We start from the raw sequence: 25,830 nt of genomic DNA on the forward strand, positions 1-25,830 counted from the left end.
CTTTTCTCTTTGTGGAGCGAGTCTTCCTTCACGGTGGCTGATGAGAAGCTCAATATGCTTTGGTCTCTTCAGATCCTCTAAATTGATGTCTGGGAAGAATTTCCTGATTTGGTGAGGTTTGATTTCACTGTGCCCTTTGGCAATTTCATCCAAACCATAGCATACAAGCTCTTGAGCTCTCTCTGTGCCTGTGGGCATTTTCACTCTCACCTTGAGTAAATACCTTCTGGTCTTCATGGTCATTCCTCCAACTCCTTGGACAACAAGGGTGACCTTTTCATTTTGCAGGTCGAGTCTTCTGGCAGCTCTGTGAGTGATGTAGTTGGTGTCCGATGCCAGGTCAATGAGAGTTCCAATTTTCTGTCCTGCATTGCTAGTTACTTCCAACAGCATCAGAATTACTGGTAACTCACGTGTATTTGCATCCATCACTCAAGGTTGGATCTTTCCAGCACTGTAGGTCTTCTCCATCACTCCAGTATGGATCTCTCCAGCACAGTAGGTCTTCACAGCCACATTGGTGAATGCCTTCCTGAACTTTTCAGCCCTCTCTGGGGTGAGCTCAGAAATCAGCTCTTCTTGATCCTCGGTGAGCACTTGTCTTCTGACGTTGGGTCTTCCTCCTTTCCCAGGTTCTCTTCTTGTGGGGTCTCCCTTTAGGCAAAGAAAGAAGTGATGGCCTGAAGAATTCCTCCAGTCCCTGTTCCTGCACAGGTAAGTATTTGTACACTCCTCCTCCTCCTCTTCATGACAATTTAAGGACCTTTTGCATGCTCCTAGCTTTTCCACAGCTTTCACTTTGTCGCCAAGCTTCAGTTCTTTGAACCGCTTGAAAAAGAAGAGCTTCTCCTGGTGCTTTTCATCTCCGCAGACAACGCATCCGGCTTTCCCTGTGAATCTGGTAGAGGCAAACTTCTTTTTCATGTGGAGGGACGGCGTAATGCAGTGGAAGAGTGGCCGTGCGCATCCCGAGGTTCCCTGGTTCAATCCCCACCTAGTACCAAGCTCGTCACGTCCGTTGTGTCCTGAGCAAGACACTTTACCCTTGCTCCTGATGGGTGCTGGTTAGCGCCTTGCATGGCAGCTCCCTCCATCAGTGTGTGAATGTGTGTGTGAATGGGTAAATGTGGAAGTAGTGTCAAAGCGCTTTGAGTACCTTGAAGGTAGAAAAAAGCGCTATACAGGTACAACCCATTTATCATTTATGTAAGTTCACCTTTCACTTACACCAAGCTGCTCTAGCTTCTCCAGGATCTTCAGGAATTTGAAGAGGCTGTCGAAGTGATTTTCTGCCGTCACGTTGCTTCCTGGGTTGACCATTAATGTGAGCCAGTCCCTCTTTATGTTGTCCGGAAGCTTACTCTCTATTGACTTGATCACTAGTTGATGTTGATGGCTCCAATGTTTCCCAGGACTGTCAGGTCATCCAGGGCCTTTTCTACCTTTTGGATAAAGTCAATCTCTTTCCTTGGCTGGTTTGACTTTAAAGCAGGAATCTTCTTCAGTTCTTAAACCATTTTTAAGTTAATTGTGGTTTTGTTGCCATACCTATTTTCAAGAACTCTGAACATGTCTTCCGCATCATCGTATGTTGACAAGCATAGTTCTATGCTTATCCGCTTATCAACAATGTCCAGGAGCTGAAACTTCTTCACTTCAATGGAGCCGGTCGGCTCTCTCTGTCTTTGCAGTTTCTCCCAGTCACTACGCCATTGATGGAAGCTCCTTTTGAATCCATAGAACCTGGGTAGGCTGGTGGGTTTGATTCTTAGCACCCTCAGTCCAAACAAGCACTTCTTTCCTTTGGTTTTCTCACAAGTAGCGTCTGAGTCCACACAGGAGCTGTCTTCCTTCCTCTTAGCAGCAAGTTAAAAAGGGGTGACTGAACAGGAGAACTCAATCAAACTAATCTGTTGGAAGCAGGTGGAGATGTTCAGCCCTCAGCTCTCACTGTTGCCCCTTCAGGCCTGGAGTGCGCTCTACAACTCAGTGATGTTTGTGCTGCTCTGTACTTAGACTTGACAATTATCGATTAGTAACCTCAACCTGTTTGCAAGATTATTGCAAACTGCAAAGACTTGAAATGTGCACTTAATTTTTATTACTCATTTTCACCAAGTTTTGAGTAAAACATTTAAAAACGTTTCTGAATGACATTCTGACAGCCTAATAATTGGGTAAAAATGCAATTCCGTAATTTTCTTCAGCAAATTTTATTAATGCAAGCAAATAATAACCCTTGATTATTCACAGGTTTAGAATGTGATAAAAAGTGTTCGTATCGGCAGTTTAGCTCGGTTGGTAGAGCGGCCGTGCCAGCAACTTGAGGGTTGCAGGTTCGATTCCCGCTTCTGCCATCCTAGTCACTGCCGTTGTGTCCTTGGGCAAGACACTTTACCCACCTGCTCCTAGTGCCATCCACACTGGTTTGAATGTAACTTAGATATTGGCTTTCACTATGCAAAGCGCTTTGAGTCACTAGAGAAAAAGCGCTATATAAATATAATTCACTTATACCAATCACGGGTAATATAATTACTTATAAGTCCATTAGAACGCTGTTAGCGGTAACTTGATGTAACGTGGCACGCTACTTTTGAGGTGGATTTATGTCTACAACAAGACAGCGTCATAAGTATGAAAGTTAAATGCAGGAAATATATTTTTACTCATGGAAGCAACAAGCAGCACTGCACAAAAATGAACTTGACATCAAATAGGAAGAGACAACATCACACTGTGACACAGCAGGCAACAACATAAGCACACTAACAAAATGGGACTATTGAAAAACAAAGCAATGATTGAAGTGACAAACTTGCCCTCCAAACCATACCCTGTTTGTTGACAAGAAGATATTAAACAGCCATAAAAGAATATTAAATCTCTTTATTTTAAGTAAAGGTAACACAATCCGGTGAAAAGATTCAGAAGAGCTTGCGTCAAAGCCGACAAAGTGCGCTGCTGCTAACTGCTTAAGCTAAAAAACACCGCTATGTTGAAACCCTCGATGACGTCACATGTAACGCTCGTTTGGTCACCACCTTAGATCTCACTGGCAGGTACCACTGTCCGATAAAGCAAAAGAGAAGACTCCTTTTGCAGCCATAGGCAAGTCATCTCTCATTGTTCCAAATACAAACCCCATTTCCATATGAGTTGGGAAATTGTGTTGGATGTAAATATAAACGGAATACAATGATTTGCAAATCCTTTTCAACCCATATTTAATTGAAGTTAAAGTTAAAGTACCAATGATTGTCACACACACACAAGATGTGGCAAAATTATTCTTTGTATTTGACCCATAAACAATGCACTACAAAGACACGATATTTGATGTTCAAACTCAAACTTTAATTTTTTTTTTTGCAAATAATAATTAACTAAGAATTTAATGGCTGCAACATGTGCCAAAGTAGTTTGGAAAGGGCATGTTCACCACTGTGTTACATCACCTTTTCTTTTAACAACACTCAATAAACGTTTGGGTACTGAGGAAACTAATTGTTAAAACTTTGAAAGTGGAATTCTTTCCCATTCTTGTTTTATGTAGAGCTTCAGTCGCTCAACAGTCCGGGGTCTCCGCTGTCGTATTTTACGCTTCATAATGCGCCACACATTTTCGATGGGAGACAGGTCTGGACTGCAGGCGGGCCAGGAAATTACCCGCACTCTTTTTTTACGTAGCCACGCTATTGTAACACGTGCTGAATGTGGCTTGGCATTGTCTTGCTGAAATAAGCAGGGGCGACCATGAAAAAGACAGTGCTTAGATGGCAGCATATGTTGTTCCAAAACCTGTACATACCTTTCAGCATTAATGGTGCATTCACAGATGTGTAAGTTACCCAAGCCTTGGGCACTAATGCACCCCCATACCATCACAGATGCTGGCTTTTGAGCTCTGTGTCAATAACAGTCTGGATGGTTTGCCTTCCCTTTGGTCCGGATGACATAATGTCGAATATTTCCAAAAACAATTTGAAATGTGGACTTGTCAGACCACAGAACATTTTTCCACTTTGCATCAGTCCATCTTAGATGATCTCGGGCCCAGAGAAGCCGGCGGCGTTTCTGGATGTTGTTGATAAATGGCTTTCGCTCTGCATAGTAGAGCTTTAACTTACACTTACAGATGTAGCAACCAACTGTATTTAGTGACAGTGGTTGTCTGAAGTGTTCCTGAGCCCATGTGGTGATATCCTTTAGACATTGATGTCGGTTTTTGATACAGTGCCGTCTGAGGGATCGAAATTCACAGTCATTCAATATTGGTTTCCGGCCACGCCGCTTACGTGGAGTGATTTCTCCAGAATCTCTGAACCTTTCGTTATATTATGGACCGTAGATGTTAAAATCACTAAATTTCTTGCAATTGCACTTTGAGAAACATTGTTCTTAAACTGTTTGACTATTTGCTCACGCAGATGTGGACAAAGGGGTGTACCTCGCCCCATCCTTTCTTGTGAAAGACTGAGCATTTTTTGGGAAGCTGTTTTTATACCCAATCATGGCACCCACTTGTTCCCAATTAGCCTGCACACCTGTGGGATTTTCCAAATAAGTGTTTATCAGTATTTATTGCCACCTTTCCCAACTTCTTTGTCACGTGTTGCTGGCATGAAATTCTAATGTTAATGATTATTTGCCCAAAAAAAATGTTTATCAGTTTGAACATCAAATATGTTGTCTTTGTAGCATATTCAACTGAATATGGGTTGAAAATGATACCAAATCATTGTATTCCGTTTTACATTTACATCTAATACAATTCCCCAACTCATATGGAAACGGGGTTTGTAGATTGAGTTGTTTTTTCCCATCTGAGGAATTTGTGATTAAGGGCTGTATAAATAAACTTTGATTGATTGATATGGCATTACAAAAATTATTTCCCTTTGTATTGTGCAGAGCACCAGCAACAGTCCAACGCCTCATGGACCATGTACTAAGACCTCACAGACAATACGCTGCAGCCTAATTACAAATCCTGTTTCCATATGAGTTGGGAAATTGTGTTAGATGTAAATATAAACGGAATACAATGATTTGCAAATCATTTTTAACCCATATTCAGTTGAATATGCTACAAAGACAACATATTTGATGCTGAAACTGATAAACTTTTTTTGTTGTTGCAAATCATTCACTTTAGAATTTGATGCCAGCAACACGTGACAAAGAAGTTGGGAAAGGTGGCAATAAATACTGATAAAGTTGAGGAATGCTCATCAAACACTTATGTGGAACATCCCACAGGTGTGCAGGCTAATTAGGAACATGTGGGTGCCATGATTGGGTATAAAAGCAGCTCACCACTTTGTAGGCAAATTGTCGAACAGTTTTAAAACAGCATTTCTCAACGAGCTATTGCATGGAATTTAGGGATTTTACCATCTACGGTCCGTAAAATAATCAAAAAGTTCAGAGAATCTGGAGTAATCACTGCACGTAAGCGATGATATTACAGACTATTGATCCCTCAGGCGGTGCTGCATCAAAAACCGACATCAGTGTGTAAAGGATATCACCACATGGGCTCAGGAACACTTCATAAAACCACTGTCAGTAACTACAGTTGGTCGCTACATCTGTAAGTGCAAGTTCAAACTCTACTATGCAAAGCCAAACCCATTTATCAACAATATCCGCCAGCTTGGCTGGGCCCGAGCTCACCTAAGATGGACTGATGCAAAGTGGAAAGATGTTCTGTGGTCTGACAAGTCTCATTTCAAATTACATTTGGAAACAGAGGACGTAATGTCCTGGAGAACAAAGAGGAAAATAACCATTCGGATTGTTATAGGCGCAAAGTTCAAAAGCCAGCATCTGTGATGGTATGGGGATAAATTAGTGCCCAAGGCATGGGTAACTTACACATCTGAGAAGGCACCATTAATGCTGAAAGGTCCATACAGGTTTTGGAGCAACATATGTTGTCATCCAAGCAACGTTATCATGGACGCCCCTGCTTAATTCAACAAGACAAGTGTTACAATAGCGTGGCTTCGTTTAAAAAGAGTGTGGGTACTTTCCTGGCCCGCCTGCAGTCCAGACCTGTCTCCCATCGAAAATGTGTGGCGAATTATGAAGCGTAAAATACGACAGCGGAGACCCCGGACTGTTGAACGACTGAAGCTCTACATTAAACAATAATGGGAAAGAATTCTACCTTTAAAGCTTCAACAATTATTTTCTTCAGTTCCCAAACGTTTATTGAGTGTTGTTAAAAGAAAAGGTGATGTAACACAGTGGTGAACATGCCCTTTCCCAACTACTTTGGCACGTGTCGAAGCTATGAAATTCTAAGTTAATTATTATTTGCAAAAAAAAATTAAGTTTAGGAGTTCGTACATCAAATATCTTGTCCTTGTAGTGCATTCAATTGAATATAGGTTGAAAAGGATTTGCAAATCATTGTATTCCGTTTATATTTACATCTAACACAATTTCCCAACTCACATGGAAACGAGGTTTGTAGATGATGCGGTCATCCACAGTGAGACGTGGGAAGACCACCTGCCGAGTGTACAGGGGGTGTTAGAATCATTACGGAAAGCTGGACTGACTGCTAATTTAAAAAAAATGCAATACAGCCCTTAGCAAAACAAATTATTTAGGCTACACTATTAAAAAAAACAAAAAAACGGGATAGTGCAGTGGAATCCCACTGTGGATAAAGCGTCTGAGAATTTAAGGCGTGCACTTGGCTCAAATCCAGTTCTAATTGCTCCAGATTTTGACAAATACTTTGTGGTCCAAGCTGATGCATTTGAGGTGGGCTTTTGCGCTGTTATATCCCAGCTCCATAAAGGTGAGGAGCATCCGGTCTTGTACAAACCCTGTTTCCATATGAGTTGGGAAGTTGTGTTAGATGTAAATATAAACGGAATACAATGATTTGCAAATGCTTTTCAACCCATATTCAATTGAATGCACAAAGACAAGATATTTCATGTTCAAACTGTTAAACTTGATTTTTTTTTGCAAATAATAATTAACTTTGAATTTCATGGCGCGACACGTGTCAAAGTAGTTGGGAAAGGGCATGTTCACCACTGTGTTACATCACCTTTTCTTTTAACAACACTCAATAAACATTTGGGAACTGAGGAGACACATTTTTAAGCTTTTCAGGTGGAATTCTTTCCCATTCTTGTTTTATGTACAGCTTAAGTTGTTCAACAGTCCGGGGTCTCCATTGTGGTATTTTAGGCTTCATAAAGTGCCACACATTTTCAATGGGAGACAGGTCTGGACAACAGGCAGGCCAGTTTAGTACCCGCACTCTTTTACTATGAAGCCACGCTGTTGTAATAAGTGACTTGGCATTGTCTTGCTGAATTAAGCAGGGGCGTCCATGATAACGTTGCTTGGATGGCAACATTTGTTGCTCCAAAGCCTGTATGTACCTTTCAGCATTAATGGTGCTTTCACAGATGTGTAAGTTACACATGCCTTGGGCAATAATACACCCCCATACCATCACAGATGCTGGCTTTTCAACTTTGCACCTAGAACAGTCCTGATGGTTCTTTTCATCTTTGGTCCGGAGGACACGACGTTCATCGTTTCCAAAAAATAATTAGAAATTTGGACTCGTCAGACCACAGAACACTTTTCCACTTTGCAGCAGTCCATCTTAGCTGAGCACAGGCTCATAGAAGCCGGCGATGTTTGTGGGTGTCGATAAATGGCTTTGGCTTTGCATAGTAGTTTTAACTTGCACTTACAGATGTAGCCACCAACTGTAGTTACTGACAGTGGTTTTCTAAAGTGTTCCTGAGCCCATGTGGTGATATCCTTTACACACCGATGTCGCTTTTTGATGCAGTACCGCCTGAGGGAACAAAGGTCTGTTATATCATCGCTTACAGTATGTTCAGTGATTTCTCCAGATTCTCTGTACCTTTTGATGGTATTTCGGACCGTAGATGGTGAAATTCCTAAATTCCTTGTAAAAGACCGTTGAGAAATGTTGTTCTTAAACTGTTTGACAATTTGCTCATGCATTTGTTCACAAAGTGGTGACCTTCGCCCCGTCCTTGTTTGTGAATGACTGAGCATTTTACGGAAGCTGCTTTTATACCCAATCATGGCACCCACCTGTTTCCAATTAGCTTGCACACCTGTGGGATGTTCCAAATAAGTGTTTGATGAGAGTTCCTCAACTTTATAAGTATTTATTGCCACCTTTCCCAACTTCTTTGTCACTGTTGCTGGCATCAAATTCTAAAGTTAATGATTATTTGCAAAAAAAATATGTTTATCAGTTTCAACATCAAATATGTTGTCTTTGTAGCATATTCAACTGAATAAGGGTTGAAAAGGATTTGCAAATCATTGTATTCCGTTTATATTTACATCTAACACAATTTCCCAACTCATATGGAAATGAGGTTTGTACATGAGTCGGAAGTTGTTACCCAAAGAGAACTAATATTCAACTGTGGAAAAGGAAGGTTTTGCATTAAAGTGGATGCCAGAGACTCTGAGATACTATCATTTGGGAAGAAAATTAACCTTTCTGACTGACCACTCACCTGTGCAGTGAATGGCATGGCTAAGAATAAAGAAACCCATCTCCGGGTTGCCAAATGATTCTTAATTCTCCAACCTTATCAGTTTTCTGTTGTTCATAGGCCTGGGCAAAGCCACGGAAATGCAGACGCCTTATCCCAAAGGGATACCTTTTGCTCGTGGTTCCCTCTGCCGAGGGCTTAAGAGCTAACTGGAGGGATGTGTGGCATCACCAGAGGCCGTGTGGTGGAGGGATGCTACATTATTTTCACAGTGGACAACTAGTTCCAAAATGGCCGCTATATAAAAGGACTATAGCTCCCAGACTGCAACCCGGCCAAGAAGCAGACACATGAGGCTGCTTTGGGCTAATTAAGGGTTGAAAAGAGACTCCTGAAAAAAGAACAGGGGAAAAGAAAAAGATGGGGCTGGAAGGACCAGGGACAGTGGAATAAAGCACCTGCTTTTTGTTATAACTTTGGCAATATGCAACAAGTTACTATAAAATACGCCAAAGTGTAGTACAAAATGTGTTTCAAGAATAAAGTAAGGAGTTGATATTATTATTATATTCAATTTTGTTTAGTTATTGTGTATTTTTTTGTTTTTTTTTACTACTGCACATATTATATATGTCCTTTATGTTTTCCACTTTCACAAAAATTCTACTTATAATGCCGTTGTATGAATGGAATTCATACGTCGACCAAAACCACCTGTAGTAATACTAAAATGGTAGCAAATACTTTTTTTGTTCACATTATCCCATAATTCCACAACTAGAATCAACACAGACCACATGGAGTGTAGAGGTGATAAGCAAACCATTATTTATTTTGTTCTGCGATTGGCCCTACCTCTACCCTGATTATTTTATAAACCGTATTTGTCAATTATTTTCCACGACATATTGTCAGTTTCAATTATTGTAGGATGGGATTAATTATTAAGCCTTAGCTTCAGACCCATTCGCTGTGACTCTAAATAAATACTGCAGTCTAACCTGGCACCTGTCTATGGCAGCCAAAAACATTTTCCCCACAGAGCTACATAATGTAGTGGCCCCCTGTTTAACACGACCAGCAGCCACTTATTTTAAATCCCAAAATATTGTTTTTATTTCTGCTAATACAAAAACTTTCTGCAATGATGCATTATTTTGATAGGGTCAAAGTAGTGACAGAGCACCATCACTGAATAGTTAATCCATTCCATAATTTAATTCCACAAACAGATATGCAAAAGGTTTTAAGTGTTGTACGAGCATACAAATGTTTTAAATTATATTTAGATTATATTTCTCCTCTTTTGTTGAGAATAATTGTTGGACAGTCTTTGGTAGCAGTTTATAGTTTGCTTTGTATATATTTTAGCTGTTTGCAAATGCACCGAATTGTTCAATTTCAATATTTGTGATTCAATAAATAGAGGCTTTGAATGTTCTCTATATCCAACATTATGTATAATTCTAATTGATCTTTTTTGTAGCACACTTCGTAAATGAAGCGCACAATTGTAGTTGTTTCCCCCATATCTCCGCACAATAACTCAGACATGTTAACACAAGTGAGTAGTAAAGAATATGAAGTGAAATTTGGTCCAAAACATATTTTGCTTTATTCATTACTGACGTGTTTCTTGCCACTCTATGATTTTTATATTTCCCCATTTTATTTTATTATCCATTATTACACTCAAAAATGTATTTTCTTTTACCCTTTCAATATCTACTCAGTCTATTTGTATTTGTGCTTGACTTTCTCTTCTACTGTTACCATATACCATTATTTTAGTTTTACTGAGGTTTAAGGATAGTGTGTTTTTGTCAAACCATCTTTTTAATTTGTTCATTTCTTCTGTTATTATTTGTTTTAGCTTATGTGTGTTCTCTCCTGAACAAAATACAGTTGTATCATCTGCAAATATTACTAACTTTAAGTCCTTTGTAACTTTACAAATGCTGTTTTTTATAGAGATTGAACAGTTTTGGGCCAAGTATTGTTCCCTGAGGTACGCCACAAAATATTTTCAGCTCTGTAGAAGTGTGTTGCCTATCATCACGTATTGCTTCCTGTTGGTTAAGTAACTTCTAACCCAGTTCAAGACCAAAGTAACAAGTGATTAAATTTTGGGGTGGACATAGGTCACTGCCTGGATTTGGGATTTTTCAAAAGGATTCTTGACTAATGGGAGAGAGGCCATGACAGATGTCTGCAATCTCCATATGCTTTGCTAATTATTCAAGTGTACATTATTATTAGGCCATCATGCCTGTTTAAGAAAAAAAAAATGAACCATTGCTATTCAATACCCAATCACAAACGCTCAAATAGAAAACATGAACATGTATTGGCCGAAAAGTCAAGAAGGCTGAAAATTCTAAATGGTTGCCAACCTGCATTCAGTGGGAACTTTTCCCTGTAGTGGTCGCAATAGACAGGTTTGACTGTACATTTAATTACATTTGAATATAATTTTTGATCAATGTCAAAATCAAAATGTACTATGATCACATATTTGTACCGTGTTGTCTTTGTTGATACCAACAAATGATGTATTACTAAGAGCCTACAGCGCATAAGACAGTGACAATGAATTGGGATAGTAATGAGCTGACAAAGCTGTTCGGGCCTGTTGAGGCACAGAAGACCAAAAGAATGAAAACATTCAGGTATGTGATCAGGATAAGACAGGATCACAAGTGGGTACCTACTGTATGGTGTCAGTGTAGACAAATAATGTGTGCGAGTGGGACAACGTCATGGAAAATTATGATTTAAATATTACACGATACCAACAGTAGTACTAGGACGTAAATTAACTAATACACTTACCTCCAGCGAGATGTCCCAGACGAGCCTCTGTGGGTGGGGTAGTGAGCGGTCCACTTCACCCTTACAATGTCCATCCTCTGTGTATCCCAGATGGAACGCATCGGTAGCTAATGTGTACTGGAAAGAGGGGACAAATATTAACAAATACACAACAGAGCCAATATAATTACTTTTCCATTAATAGTAAAAGAAAGCACATGCAAAAATAAAGTTTTAGCTGTAAATTGCTGAGGATTTTTCAATTTAACAGAATACTCCACTTTCATTTTGGGGCCCTCAGGGGGCTTATGCAAATTATATTGGATACCAGCAGAGGTGGGTAGTAACGCGCTACATTTACTAAAGTATCTTTCTGAATACATTTTACTTTTAATGCAGCATATGTTTTACTTTAAGGTGAGTATTTGTATGAAGAATAAAGGCGCTACATTTATTTACAAAATATAATCCATTCATTTCTGCTTGCAATGACAAATTGTTGGCTGTTAGAAGGCTGTTAGCGGGCACTGTCACATGACTCTTTTTTTTTTTACCAATCCAACGTTTGACTCCATTTCACCAATCAAACGGCAGTGCTACGACCGTACTCAAACTACACACTGTAAAAAGTGGCATGATGTCAGAATAGGCAGCACAACTCTTACAGCACATAATTACGTTACGAACTAAAGTAAAAAGAACAGCTATCCTGTCAGTAATAATGTTCACATTTCAACTGGAGAAAACATGTTGTGGTAAGTTTTAGATTGTCTTTTATGTTTTAGTTGCACATATGCTAGCAATGGCCCTGTGATAAAGCTATAAGTGACTGTATCAATTAATCAATTAAAGTTTATTTATTTAGCCCTGAGTGTCCGCCCTGAGTTCGGTAGATTTTGAGTTCAAACCCCGGCCAAGTCATACCAAAGACTATAAAAATGGGACCCATTACCTCCTTGCTTGGCACTCAGCTTCAAAGGCTGTAATTGGGGGTTAAATCACCAAAAATGATTCCTGGGCGCGGCCACCGCTGCTGCCCACCACTCCCCTCACCGCCCAGGGGGTGATGAAGTGTGATGGGTCAAATGCAGAAAATAATTTCGCCACACCTAGTGTGTGTGTGACAATCATTGGTACTTTAACTTTAACTTTTTAAATCCAAGTGTCTCAAAGGGCTGCACAAGCCACAACGACATCCTCGGGTCAGATCCCACATCAGGGCAAGATGTAAAGACTGTAAAATGTCCTTTTTTTATTTAGAACATGCATTGTACAATTTTTTTGTTTTGAGTACCAGTGAGGCACTATAGTAAGTTTATTTTGATAAAATACTCCATGAATGTCAACAGCCTCCTCCATCAGTCACGCCTACTTTGTTTGATTGGTCAGAGCAGAGGTCCCAGGCTCACTCCAACTCCCACAGTACTAACGCTAAAAGCCCCCCTTCAACCGGTTACGTGCTAATGGTTATCAGCAACCAGTAAAATTGAGATATAAATAGATTAATATTGGAGAATCTGGCGTGACGAGAGCAGAAGAGCAGTGATTGTGAGGTACGTTTATTGAGAATTGCCTTACTTTGGTTTCCTTGGGAAGGCTGGAAAAAGACGCACATTCTAACATCCGAAAAAACACTTTCTGGCTGCCACTTAAGACAAAAGAAGCAGTACTGAGCAACTTGACATACATGGATGTCGTGAAGCAGTGTTAATTTTGATAGCAGTTTTTAAATTTAATTTTAGTCACAGTCTTTTGACAAAAATGTATTTTAGTTTTAGTCATATTTTAGTTATCTGAATAATTTAGTTTTAGTCAAGTTATAGTCAACTATATTCCTAAACATTTTAGTCAACTCAGGGATCAATACTTGGACCAAAATTGTTCAATCTCTTTATAAATGACATTTTTTTTAAAGTTACAAAAGACTTAAAGATAGTATTATTTGCAGATGATACAACTGTGTTTTATTCAAGAGAGAACACACAGAAGATAATAAAAATAACAAGAGAATAAATAAATTAAAAAGATGGTTTGACAAAAACAGACTATCTTTGATTCTCAATAAAACTAAAACAGTGCTATTTGGTAACAGTATTAGTCAGTATTGTAGTCAGCTGGAGGCGTGTCTTAATGAAATTAAACAATGGATGTCCGCTAACTTTTTGCAACTCAACGCCAAAAAAACGGAAATGCTGATTATCGGTCCTGCTAGACACCGAACTCTATTTAATAATACAACTCTAACATTTGACAACCAAACAATTAAACAAGGCGACACGGTAAAAAATCTGGGTATTATCTTCGACCCAACTCTCTCCTTTGAGTCACACATTAAAAGCGTTACTAAAACGGCCTTCTTTCATCTCCGTAATATCGCTAAAATTCGCTCCATTCTGTCCACTAAAGACGCTGAGATCATTATCCATGCGTTTTTTACGTCTCGCCTCGACTACTGTAACGTATTATTTTCGGGTCTCCCCATGTCTAGCATTAAAAGATTACAGTTGGTACAAAATGCGGCTGCTAGACTTTTGACAAGAACAAGAAAGTTTGATCACATTACGCCAGTACTGGCTCACCTGCACTGGCTTCCTGTGCACTTAAGATGTGACTTTAAGGTTTTACTACTTACGTATAAAATACTACACGGTCTAGCTCCATCCTATCTTGCCGATTGTATTGTACCATATGTCCCGACAAGAAATCTGCGTTCAAAGGACTCCGGCTTATTAGTGATTCCCAAAGCCCAAAAAAAGTCTACGGGCTATAGAGCGTTTTCCGTTCGGGCTCCAGTACTCTGGAATGCCCTCCCGGTAACAGTTCGAGATGCCACCTCAGTAGAAGCATTTAAGTCTCACCTTAAAACTCATTTGTATACTCTAGCCTTTAAATAGACTCCCTTTTTAGACCAGTTGATCTGCCGTTTCTTTTCTTTTTCTTCTATGTCCCACTCTCCCTTGTGGAGGGGGTCCGGTCCGATCCGGTGGCCATGTACTGCTTGCCTGTGTATCGGCTGGGGACATCTCTGCGCTGCTGATCCGCCTCCGCTTGGGATGGTTTCCTGCTGGCTCCGCTGTGAACAGGACTCTCGCTGCTGTGTTGGATCCGCTTTGGACTGGACTCTCGCGACTGTGTTGGATCCATTATGGATTGAACTTTCACAGTATCATGTTGGACCCGCTCGACATCCATTGCTTTCCTCCTCTCCAAGGTTCTCATAGTCATCATTGTCACCGATGTCCCACTGGGTGTGAGTTTTCCTTGCCCTTATGTGGGCCTACCGAGGATGTCGTAGTGGTTTTGTGCAGCCCTTTGAGACACTAGTGATTTAGGGCTATATAAGTAAACATTGATTGATTGAACAGTAGAAGAGGCAATTACAAATAGACGGAATAGATATTGAAAGGGTAAAAGATGAAAGTGTAAAAGAAAACATTTTTGGGTGTAACAATAGATGATAAAGTTAATTGGAAATCTCATGTAAAAATATACAACATAAAGTAGCCAGAAACACGTCAATAATGAATAAAGCAAAACATGTTCTGTAGGATTAAATAAGCTCAGTTTCTGCCTACTCCTTTTCGGACATGCTGTAAAAAAACAACTGGAAATATGTAATGCATTATATTGTATGGTATGTATGTTCGAAATAAACTGAAACTGAACTGACATAAAATTACAGTAAATTTTGTCGACAAAAATATAAAGTATGATGCATCTTTGAAGTTGTCTTTATACTTGTATTACACTTGTATTAAAAGTTAAAGGTTAAGTACCACTGATAGTCACAGACACACTAGGTGTGGTGAAATTAACCTCTGCATTTCACCCATCCCCTTTTTTCACCCCCTGGGAGGTGAGGGGAGCAGTGAGCAGGAGCGGTGGCCGCGCCCGGGAATCATTTTGGTGATAGAACCCCCCAAAGCCAACCCTTGATTCCAGGCGAAAAATCGAAACTGATTGGATACCATCCATTCTTTTCCACCGGCCCCATCCCACATGCAACTGTAATTGGATATTTTCTCTCACCGTCTAAAGATGTAATTAAATCGGACTGGATTTCATCCGTGTCAACATTGTCATCTCGTTTTAATTTGTTGACTAAATTGTCAATTAACTGTTGCGATCCACTGCTCGGATCGTTCCATATTGTTGCTTTGTTTCCATGTTATGTATCACTCTACATCGTTTGACTCCTTAGTTTCTGTTTAGTCCGTCACCATGGTCACATATTAGTTCCACCTGCTACTCCCGGTTCACGCACACCTGTTTTACTAATCACCATCCTATATAGGCCAGGCTTTTCTGTTCAGTCTTTCTGGGTTCCTAATTTGCCTTCGTGCAACAGTGACGACTGCTCTATATGTATTTTCTCGCTAGCTTACATGCTAAGCCTTTGCTTATTCTTAGCTCTCATGCTAAATGTTTTATTTTCCCTTTTCGTGCTTTCGTGCCTAGTATTTGTATTTCCGTTTGTTATTCCTAGCCTCCATGCTAGCGCCATTTGTTTGCCTTTTTCTATTAGCACCAGTCTTTTTGTTCTAGCCTGTTTTGAGTTTAATAAATCGTTCTTACCTTTTGCTGTGTTCTAGCCGACGCATCCCTGGAAGAACAAACCCGGCATCGCTATGCCACACAGTCGTTACATTAATTTTGTCATCGTTTTATTATCGTGGTACCGGTATACCGAACAACCCTACACTGAACATCATTAAAAAACAACGATTAGATCCCTTGAAGCTTTTTAATCCGGCTAACCCAACTTTTCCTTGTTATTTGATTAAAACCCTTTGCGGTTTTTAAAACACCATGAAACATTTGTGAAATCGAAAGGTTTTTTGAAACAATGGGTGTTCAAAATGGATAGAGGTAACAGTCATTTGGCTATCCATCCTCGTCAGGTAAAAACAATGATATAATGACAATGAAAACTTTACAGTAATATATGGCGATACTAGGAAGATCTATGACATACACCTTTTACGCAAGTTTGAATGTTCAAGGTACAGCATAGCCAAAATAAATTGTCAAATTGCCTGGTTTCCACTTAACTTTAAGGTAAAAACTGACACTTAAGTGCATGCATTTCCTTTCAGCAACTATAACAACAAGACAAAAATATGTACCTCCCAAAGATGAGCAACAGTTGGTGCATCAGCCCAGGAGTGCTCAGCGTTAAGTCCGTTCTTCCCATTCTTGTAGATCACAACAGAAAATGATTTATCATACCATCTGGTACAACAGAGAAAATAGAAGAGAAAAACACATTTTGACATGGTTAATGCTTGCAATAAGAAAACCTCAATTTGCACATTGGATGTTTTGTACCTGGTGGTCCAAAAACATATGACATCATGCATGCTTTTTAGAAACACCCAAAAAGCAATCTGCTATACCGGACGTGAGAATAATGAAAAAAATACATCACAAAGCAGTTTTTGCAGCATTCCTCTGTGTCATTTGTGGGATCGCAACTGTTGGACTTGAGAGTGGTCCAAAACTCTGTAGTAGTTCAGTGGTAGCTACAATTACATGTGGTTTGCTATACAAGATATCTCTTGGCTTTATGTTATGCTTTAAGTTGTGAGCATAATTTTAGTTATGAGTATGTTGCTCACCACCACTATGAAGTTGAAGAAGAAAAAGAAGAGATCTAAACCGCTCCACTGCTAGCTGGTGCTGCGCCACGAATGCCAGAACGAAGAACAAGATCCCCCCAAAAACAGCACCACTGGAAACAGCAGCCAGCTTCCACGCCAGCGGACAATAACCAAAAGGCAGCCATTCATCCACAAACATATGGAGAAGTTACTGATAATGTTTGCAATATATAGTAAAAAAAATTCCAGACTATAAGCCGCACCCACTAAATTAAAAACTATTTTTCAATATTTATTTACATACCTTAATTGTTTCCAAAGAGTGCCTTTAACAGGGCAGTAAAATGCCTGATCTGTGCGACACCAATTTCCATCCACTTGTTTATTACCTATGAGGTGGCGACTTGTCCAGGGTGTACTCTGCCTTCTGCCCAATTGTAGATGAGATAGGCACCAGCGCCCGCGCGACTCCAAAGGGAATAAGCGGTAGGAAATGGATGGATGGATGGATGTTTATTACCTTTTGTTTGGGCGGTAAGACCATGTAGGTGTTCAGTTGCTGGAGCAGTTAATTGGTTTTCCTTTGTGTCTTGTGTTCTTCTTTGTTACCGCTCCTTTGTTTTCTGTTACGGACCCAACCACTCCCTGAGCCGGGCATAATTGCTGCAGGTTTGCAGAATTAACAGACCTATTTAATCACACTTGTACGGCTAGGAGGGCACTGGCTGATTACTCTTTGTGGACACAGGATTTAAGATTCAGGCTCTGGATTCTTCTCCTTGATTCCAGTTTCTCTAAGACCATTTGCCACCCTGTCCTGTAAAGTCTCCCTTCCGGCTAAGGTATTTTTCGCGGTGCAATCTATTGTTCCTTTTTTTTTTTACGCACGGTAGCTTTTTGTTATCTACTTAAGTGTTCATCCCTGTCCTGAGCAATAAATACCCTTTTTGTTCATACTCCTGCCTGTATTTTGCATCTTGGGATCCACTAGCCTCTTTGAGTATCACCAAGTGTGGCATGATCAAACAAAATACAAGTCATCGTCATGGACCCACTAGCTGCTAAAGCTCGTTCTCCAATCATTTAAACCAACGCAATAACTCTACGGTGACGTCTTGGTGAATTTGTGAAACTCGATCAATACAAAAAGAATGCCATTGTAAGTTAATAACACTGACACAGACATTCGTAAAAGTGTTAGCATATTAGCTAATGCCAACGATGCTAGCTTCATTACGTTATGATAGTACCTACAAATATGCATGAAAACACTCCTACGGACGTCACACATGGAACAGTTTAGCACGTATAAATATTTTTAGTTATACAGTAAAAGTTACAAAGGTTGCTTGTAATGAGGGGTGAAGATCCATATGAGTAGAAACGATATGGACGGCTAGAAGACAGAATGGCAATTGTACTTCCGGTTAAAAGCTGTAGTCTAAACAAAAGGGCGCTGCAGAACCTGTAGTGAGCGAACTCATCCCAAAAAACTGTGCAAAAGCTCAAACAATAACGCACCATTTAAGTGTCTTTGCTTGGTTTTTTGGAGAGCTATTTGTGTTTTGGCTGTCAGTGAAGAAAAATCCATAAATTAGCTGCACCATTTGGTAAACCGCAGAGTTCAAAGTGTAGTACAAGTGTAGTGACTTATAGTCCAGAATGTATGGTAATTTATGTACAGTGTCTGTATGGCTATGGTTACTTATATGGTTTGAAGGAGAACTGCACTTTTTGGGGGGAATTTTGCCTATCGTTCACAATCATTAAAGAAAGTCGTTAAAATGGATGTATTTTTTTATGCATTCTAACAGAAATAAAAGTCTGCATACAGCGGAGCCAATTGGAGGTCCACTACTCAAAGCATAAATAACCAATAATGCTCCATACTGATTTCGTGACTTTAATCTTAACCAAGTATTAGTGATATTGTGATTAAAACCCAGACAAACTAGTTATAGCGACGCCGTGATCACAAGCTTGTGTACTAAGGTTGACATGCTAGACTGATCAGCTGCTTCTCGTTTCCTTGCTCATCAAAATTTATTTTAAATTTCAAATCACGCCTCTCACCTGGATAGTAGAAGGATGAGGACTTATTCCGACAAGTTGGTACACTTTGACAGCCAATTTAGACCCAGAAATGGGGAGAACGACATTAAAAGACGCTTGGTTCCACAACCCCCCTTTCTTCGCAAGGATAATGAGACATTCTTCACCTAAATGGGAATATACAAACATCCTAGCAGTCGGCATCTAATGACAGCAGAAATTGCACAGTAGGTGATGTTTTATTATGTTTGTGGTTCTCACAAAATCTGCAGTGAGATATAATCAGTGATGAAGAAAAAAAAAAGCAAACGTGATACGTTTTAGAAATGAATGCACTGCATATGCCTAAAGTGGTCAAAATACGTTAATATCAAATATAAATATGCCTGATACTACATTACATATATACCATAAATAAAACACATTAGCTCCATTGTAAGCAGACTATTGATCGCTTTTATTTAATATTTATAATGTAGGTCGATAACATGATATGAATATGTATTGCGAGAGACACAGACTCGATATCAACATAAAATGCTTTCCATAAAATATTCGATAAATATTTTTATTTTTTGGTTGGAAGTAACCAGAAATTATGAGACAAGATTTGTTTCATGAAGTAAGACTGCACGAGAATGGCCAAAATAATAATCACAAATATTTGTTATCAATATTGAAACCATGATTATTAATCACGATTATTTACTATATTATGTAAAACACATTTGTTGCCCGTTCTATTTTAAACAATCAGCATGTGAACAGGGCTTTCATTTCAAAATGAAACCTAAAAAAATAACGAATCACTAATAAAATAAAAAGGGCAAAAGACAAAGGGCTGACTAAAAATAAATATGCCATTGCAGAGTGCGATCATCCTACCTGGCTACAATACACTTCTCCAATGATAAATAGCACCCTTAGTAAGTTGGAAATTGTTTTACTGTATTTACTGGCAACCTTAAATAAGTCATAAAAAGTATCAATAACTATCAATATTGATCAATATAAAAAACTTACATCGTGATATAGTTTTCGGCCATATCGCCAAGCCCTGTTAGAATGCAATAAAAAAATATACATCACGTCTTTCCTTATGATTGTGAACGATAGGCAAAATTCCAAAAAATGGAAAGGATGACTTTTGCAATCTTCTGATACATATTTTCACTGGGGTTATAGAAGATATCCTTTCATCCATCCATTTTCTACCGCTTGACCCGTTCAGGGTCGCGGGGGTGCTGGAGCCTATCTCAGCTGCATTCGGGCGGAATGGGGAGTACACCCTGGACAATCTAATGTAATTGGTATATAAAGGAATGATTTGCAGTCAATGACACATTCAAAACCAAACTTGGCTTCAATTTCCTCGGCTTTGTCCTGACCTGTCGTAACATTTGCCATGGAGCAGCGACTTGGCGTAGCGATCCAAGTTTCCTTCTGGGTCAGTTCCCCTCATGCCCTGCTCTTCATCATCCAGAGTTACGAAGAAGGCGGCCTTCTCGATGGCATCCAACGACCGCTTATTGACGCCGGTGCTGAAGTATTGCTTCCTCGTCTCAGACCAAGGAATCCTGGGGGAAGATTGCCAAAAGTAAACAGGACTGTAAATACAGTGAAGAGTGGTTTAAAGACGGATCTGTTGTAAGTCCCTTCCACTTAGACCACAGGTGTCAAACTCAAGGCCCGAGGGCCAGATCTAGCCCGCCACATCATTTTGAACGGCCCAGGAAAGCTTGGAAATAATATGCATCAATTAAGTACTTTTTCTTTTTCTATTTTGACAGAAAAAAAAGACATGTACTGCATGCAGTTATATATCATTTAAACTTTATCCATCTAATAATGCAACATATATTATATTATCATATACTCTAAACATTTTTGGGGTAAACATACTTAAATATCTACTTAGCCTTATGATTTCAAAACAAGTTATTCATCAAATTGTACACTGTAAACATGACAATATATATATTTTTTAAAAACAGAATCCCACCGTAAGAAAAAAACTGTGGTAACATTTTTACACTTACAGTAATACACCATGAAAACAGCAACCATATTTTTTATGCAAAACCCCTACCAAAAACTCGTAGCTCAATCACCGGAATTTTACAGTAAAATAGAGTGTGATCATTTTACTGTAAATCTTATGGTAAAATACTGCCATTTTTTTGGACCGCAAAATCCACAGATTTTGTTTTCTTACAGTGTAGGTAAAATATACATTCACTAATCAAATGCATAGGTATTGTGTGACAACATCATGCGACTAATCCTTATACATACAGTATATGTTTTTTTTATTAATGTTACAAGCAGCCGGCCCTCTGAGTGCACCCAAAACAGCAACGTGGCCCTCAATGAAAATGAGTTTGACACCCCTGGCTAAGAGCAACAAACTGCTTATGTTGACCAATCCAACAACTCTTGGTTCACTGTGCTCTTATTGATAAAATGTGCCCGTTTGAGTTGACGTTAACATACAGTGGGGCAAAAAAGTATTTTGTCAATCACCGATTGTGCAAGTCCTCCCACTTAAAATGATGACAGAGGTCTGTAATTTTTTATCATAGGTACACTTCAACTGTGAGATACAGAATGTGAAAAAAAATCCAGGAATTCACATTGTAGGAATTTTAAATAATTTATTTGTAAATTATGGTGGAAAATAAGTATTTGGTCAACCATTCAAAGCTCTCAATGATGGAAGGAGGCTTTGGCTCAAAATCTCACGATACATGGCCCATTCATTCTTTCCTTAAAACGCATCAATTGTCCTGGCCCCTTAGCAGAAAAACAGCCCTAAAGTATGATGTTTCCACCCCCATGCTTCACAGTAGGTGTGGTGTTCTTGGGATGCAACTCTGTATTCTTCTTCCTCCAAACACGACGAGTTGAGTTTATACCAAAATGGATACATGGATGATACAGCAGAGGATTGGGAGAACGTCATGTGGTCAGATGAAACCAAAATAGAACTTTTTGGTATAAACTCAACTCGTCGTGTTGAGTTTATGAAAATTGTGGATTAAAAATGCTGTCGGTTTAAAAAAAACATTTATCAATGCAGGATAGCAAAATGTCTCGAGCAAAAGAGTGCAAGTACAATTGCATGCGATGGTGTAAAAGCAATGAGGTGGCGACTTGTCCAGGGTGTACCCCGCTGTTCACCCGAGTGCAGCTGAAATAGGCTCCAGCCCTTGCTGCAACCCTGAGAGGGATAAGCGGTAGAAAAATAGATGGACGGATGGCTATTTTCAGTTTTGATGTTGGTTTAGTCCAGAACCGCTTACGTCGTCACCAAGTCTGAGGGACGTTGACAAAATCACATTTCACTGTCGTCTATAATATTAATACTGGACGACCAGCCTGGATACTTCTCATTTTGTGAAGGATTTTTTAAACCTTATAGACTCTTTTTTTTAAATTTGACACAGTTTGTGTCTGGCCCCACACACGGACGTGGTCACATGCTTGATCTTGTCCTGTCATTTGGCCTACCTGTGTCTAACTTGGACATTTGTTACAATGTGCTGTCAGACCATATGCCTGTCATATTTGAGGCCAGTTTTAACCGCCTGACAGCTGGAGCACGCGCTCGTGCGCGTCTCTGTCGAGTCTCTAACCCTTCCACTGCTGGTCAGTTTATTATTGCTTTTAACCAAGGTTTTTTACCCTCTGACTCTGTTTTTTCTGACACTGAGAAACTTAGTGCATTGTTTGACTCCACATGTGAGACTGCCTTGAACTCAGTGGCTCCTTTAAAAATCAAAAAGGCCAAAACTAAATCAGAACTCTGGTTTAATGAGAGAACCCGTGCGATCAGACGCGAGTGCCGCAAACCTGAACGCAGGTGGAAGAAGGACAACTTTCAGGTGTCACTCCAGATTTTAAAGGACTGTTGGCATCGATATCAGAGGATAGTAAAAGAGGAAAAAAGAAAACATTTGGCAAACATTATTGCCTCCAATGGTTTTGACCCTCGTGTTTTATTCAAAATCATTGACTCTGTTCTTAATGGTTCTCTGCCTACATGCTTGGAACCCTCCTCTGAATTGTGCAATGCCTTTTTAGAGTATTTTATTGATAAGATTGCCACAACAAGGGCTCTCATTTCTGTTCCGACTTCTGACCCTTCTGTCCCGTTTAACTACTCTGCTGTTTTTAATCAGTTTGAGCAAGTGACTCTGCGACAGTTACAATAATTAACAAATCATATGAAGCCCTCAGGTTCTCCCCATGATGCTGTCCCTCCTACATTTTTTAAAGAAGTGTTTTCTTGCCCCGCGACCCTGAAAGGGAATAAGCGGTAGAAAATGGATGGATGGATGGTGTTTTCTTGCATAGGGCAGCCTGATCTTAACATTTTAAATAGCAGTCTGTTTTCTGGTGTAGTTCCTACCAGTTTTAAACACGCCGTGGTTCAACCGCTTTTTAAGAAACCTAGTCTTGACAGTTCAGTTTTAGCCCATTTTAGACCCATTTCTAAGCTGCCTTTCCTCTCAAACATCTTGGAGAAGATTGTTTTTACCCAGTTAGTCACTTTTTTAGAGGACTGTGATATTTTACAAGTCTTTCAATCTGGTTTTGAACCCCTCCATAGTACAAGAGTCAGCATTACTAAGGGTTTTTAATGACATCCTGAGAGCAACAGATTTAGGTGATCATGTGATTTTAGTTTTAATGGATCTAACAGCAGCATTTGATACGGTGGGCCATAATATTTTAATTAACTGCCTACAGCATCAAGTGGGCATCTGTGGTACTGCTTTGAGTTGGCTGAAGACATATTTGACTAACAGGACTTTCTCTGTAAATGTTGCTGGTTTTGAATCCTCTGTTGTTCCATTGACATGTGGGGTCCCACAAGGCTCAGTTTTAGGACCACTGCTCTTTTCTATTTATTTACTTCCTCTGGGCTCAATCCTAAGAAAGCACAATATTTTTTTTCATTGTTATGCCGATGACACACACATTTTTTTTCTGTTAAAGAGAAATCATGCCTCTTCAATGCAGACACTATTTGCTTGCCTTGAAGATATCAAGGCCTGGATGGCACTAAACTTTTTAAATTTCAATGAAAATAAGACAGAAGTGATAGTGTTTGGACCTAGTGGTTCCTGTGAACTCCCCCCTGTTGACTTTGGCCCCTTGACTTTGCACATTAAGCCCATGGTGACCAACTTGGACTTTCGTATTGATAGTGATTTTAAATTGGACCTTCAGATTGGCAAAGTGGTGAAAGCCAGCTTTGTTTATTTACATCAGCTGGCCACGGTTAAAAACCTTCTTTCTAGGCAACAGTTTGAGACAGTAATCCATGCCTTTATTACATCTCGGCTGGATTACTGTAACTCTTTGTATTTTGGTATTAACCAATCCTCTCTCTCACGTCTGCAGCTGGCCCAAAATGCAGCTGCCCGACTTTTAACCAAAACAAGAAAAAGAAAGCACATTACTCCTGTTTTAGCCTCCCGCCACTGTCTGCCTGTGTCTTTCAGAGTCCATTTTAAAATGATCTTACTTGTTTTTAAATCCTTACATGGTCTTGCCACATCTTACCTCCCTGAGCTGCTCCACCTCAATGCTCCCACCCGGTCCCTCAGGTCAGCTGATCAGCTGATCCTGGAGGTACCCAAATCAAAGCGCAAGCTCAGAGGGGACAGTGCCTTCTCTGTTGCGGGTCCCAAACTCTGGTACGATCTCCCTCTCCATGTGAGACAGGCCCCGTCTTTGGCTATTTTTAAGACCCTTCTTAAAACCCATTTTTATTCACTGGCTTTTAACCCAGCATGAGACTTTAAACTGTTTTCAACCTTTAACTGTTTTAACTTTTTAACTGCTTTTTATCTAACAAATTGTTCTTAGGGTAATTTGTATTCGCTATTTTAATGTGTTTTTTACTTCTGTTTAAATGTTATTTTTTTAGTCTGTCCTTTGCCTTTTTTCTTTGTGGTGTACAGCCTTTTATTCTTCAACTGTGGTTGTTTTTAAAGGGCTTTATGAATAAAATTGGTATGGTATGGTAAAAGTTTCTGCTACAGAGTTGGTTGTACAAAATGTGCAAGAGAAAACAATTTAATTCTCTTTAAACATACATAATGCAAGAACTCAGTTGTTTTTTAGCCAAGCCAATGACTTGTTGAATATAATTTACATTTTAGAAAGATATAAGTCTTGTTGTAGGATAGTTTTAAACGACATCAGTTGTATTTTAATTTTGAAAAAAGCTCACAGTTTCGGTTCTGCTGGGTCTAAACGCTGCTTTTATTAGAGTGAACCATCACATTTTATTAAATAGACTTTAGACACCTGATCAGTCTCACTGGTACTGGTTCGCTCTTTTTTCATAGACAGATGATTTTATATGACTATGGCTACATATTCCGCAGCTAACAAAGAAATAAAGTGTGGGGTTCCCCAAGGCTCAATTTTAGGTCCCGTTCTATTTAATCAATGTTAAAATTAATGAAAAATACATGTTTAATGGATTTGAAAGAATATACAGTGCATGCATTATTATTATGTACTCTCATTACATCAGTGGTTAATTTGGTCTCCAATATATAATGACAATAATATTGTTTAACTGCAATAATTTGTAGGTCAATATATCATAGAGCAAAATTTGGTATCGGGCCAGGCCTAGGGAACGCATTTAGGAGACACGGGATCTGTTTCCTCAGTCCTCAGGCGTATTCTGATGACACAGGACCAATTGATACCTTTACAGCATTTAGAACTTTAGTCCATGAATTGACCTTTATCATGAAATGATTTACGTGGACCCCGACTTAAACAAGTTGAAAAATCTTATTCGGGTGTTACCATTT

The 25,830-nt window shown here is 39.4% G+C and overlaps 1 protein-coding gene across 5 annotated transcripts in view; it reads right to left on the bottom strand.

The window, feature by feature from the left end:
- cpt1a2b (carnitine palmitoyltransferase 1A2b) overlaps positions 1-25,830 on the bottom strand; it is a 123,352-nt gene that overhangs the window by 42,664 nt on the left and 54,858 nt on the right. For all 5 annotated transcript variants that reach the window (XM_061884120.1, XM_061884119.1, XM_061884118.1 and 2 more), the window contains exons 11-13: positions 20,377-20,565; positions 16,463-16,568; positions 11,358-11,474 (exon numbers count right to left, since the gene is read on the bottom strand). In XM_061884120.1, coding sequence (XP_061740104.1) covers positions 11,358-11,474; positions 16,463-16,568; positions 20,377-20,565 — 412 coding nt within the window. The remainder of the gene's footprint in view (positions 1-11,357; positions 11,475-16,462; positions 16,569-20,376; positions 20,566-25,830) is intronic.

The sequence above is a fragment of the Nerophis ophidion genome, linkage group LG23, assembly GCF_033978795.1.
Source record: "Nerophis ophidion isolate RoL-2023_Sa linkage group LG23, RoL_Noph_v1.0, whole genome shotgun sequence".
Taxonomy (NCBI): Eukaryota; Metazoa; Chordata; class Actinopteri; order Syngnathiformes; family Syngnathidae; genus Nerophis; species Nerophis ophidion.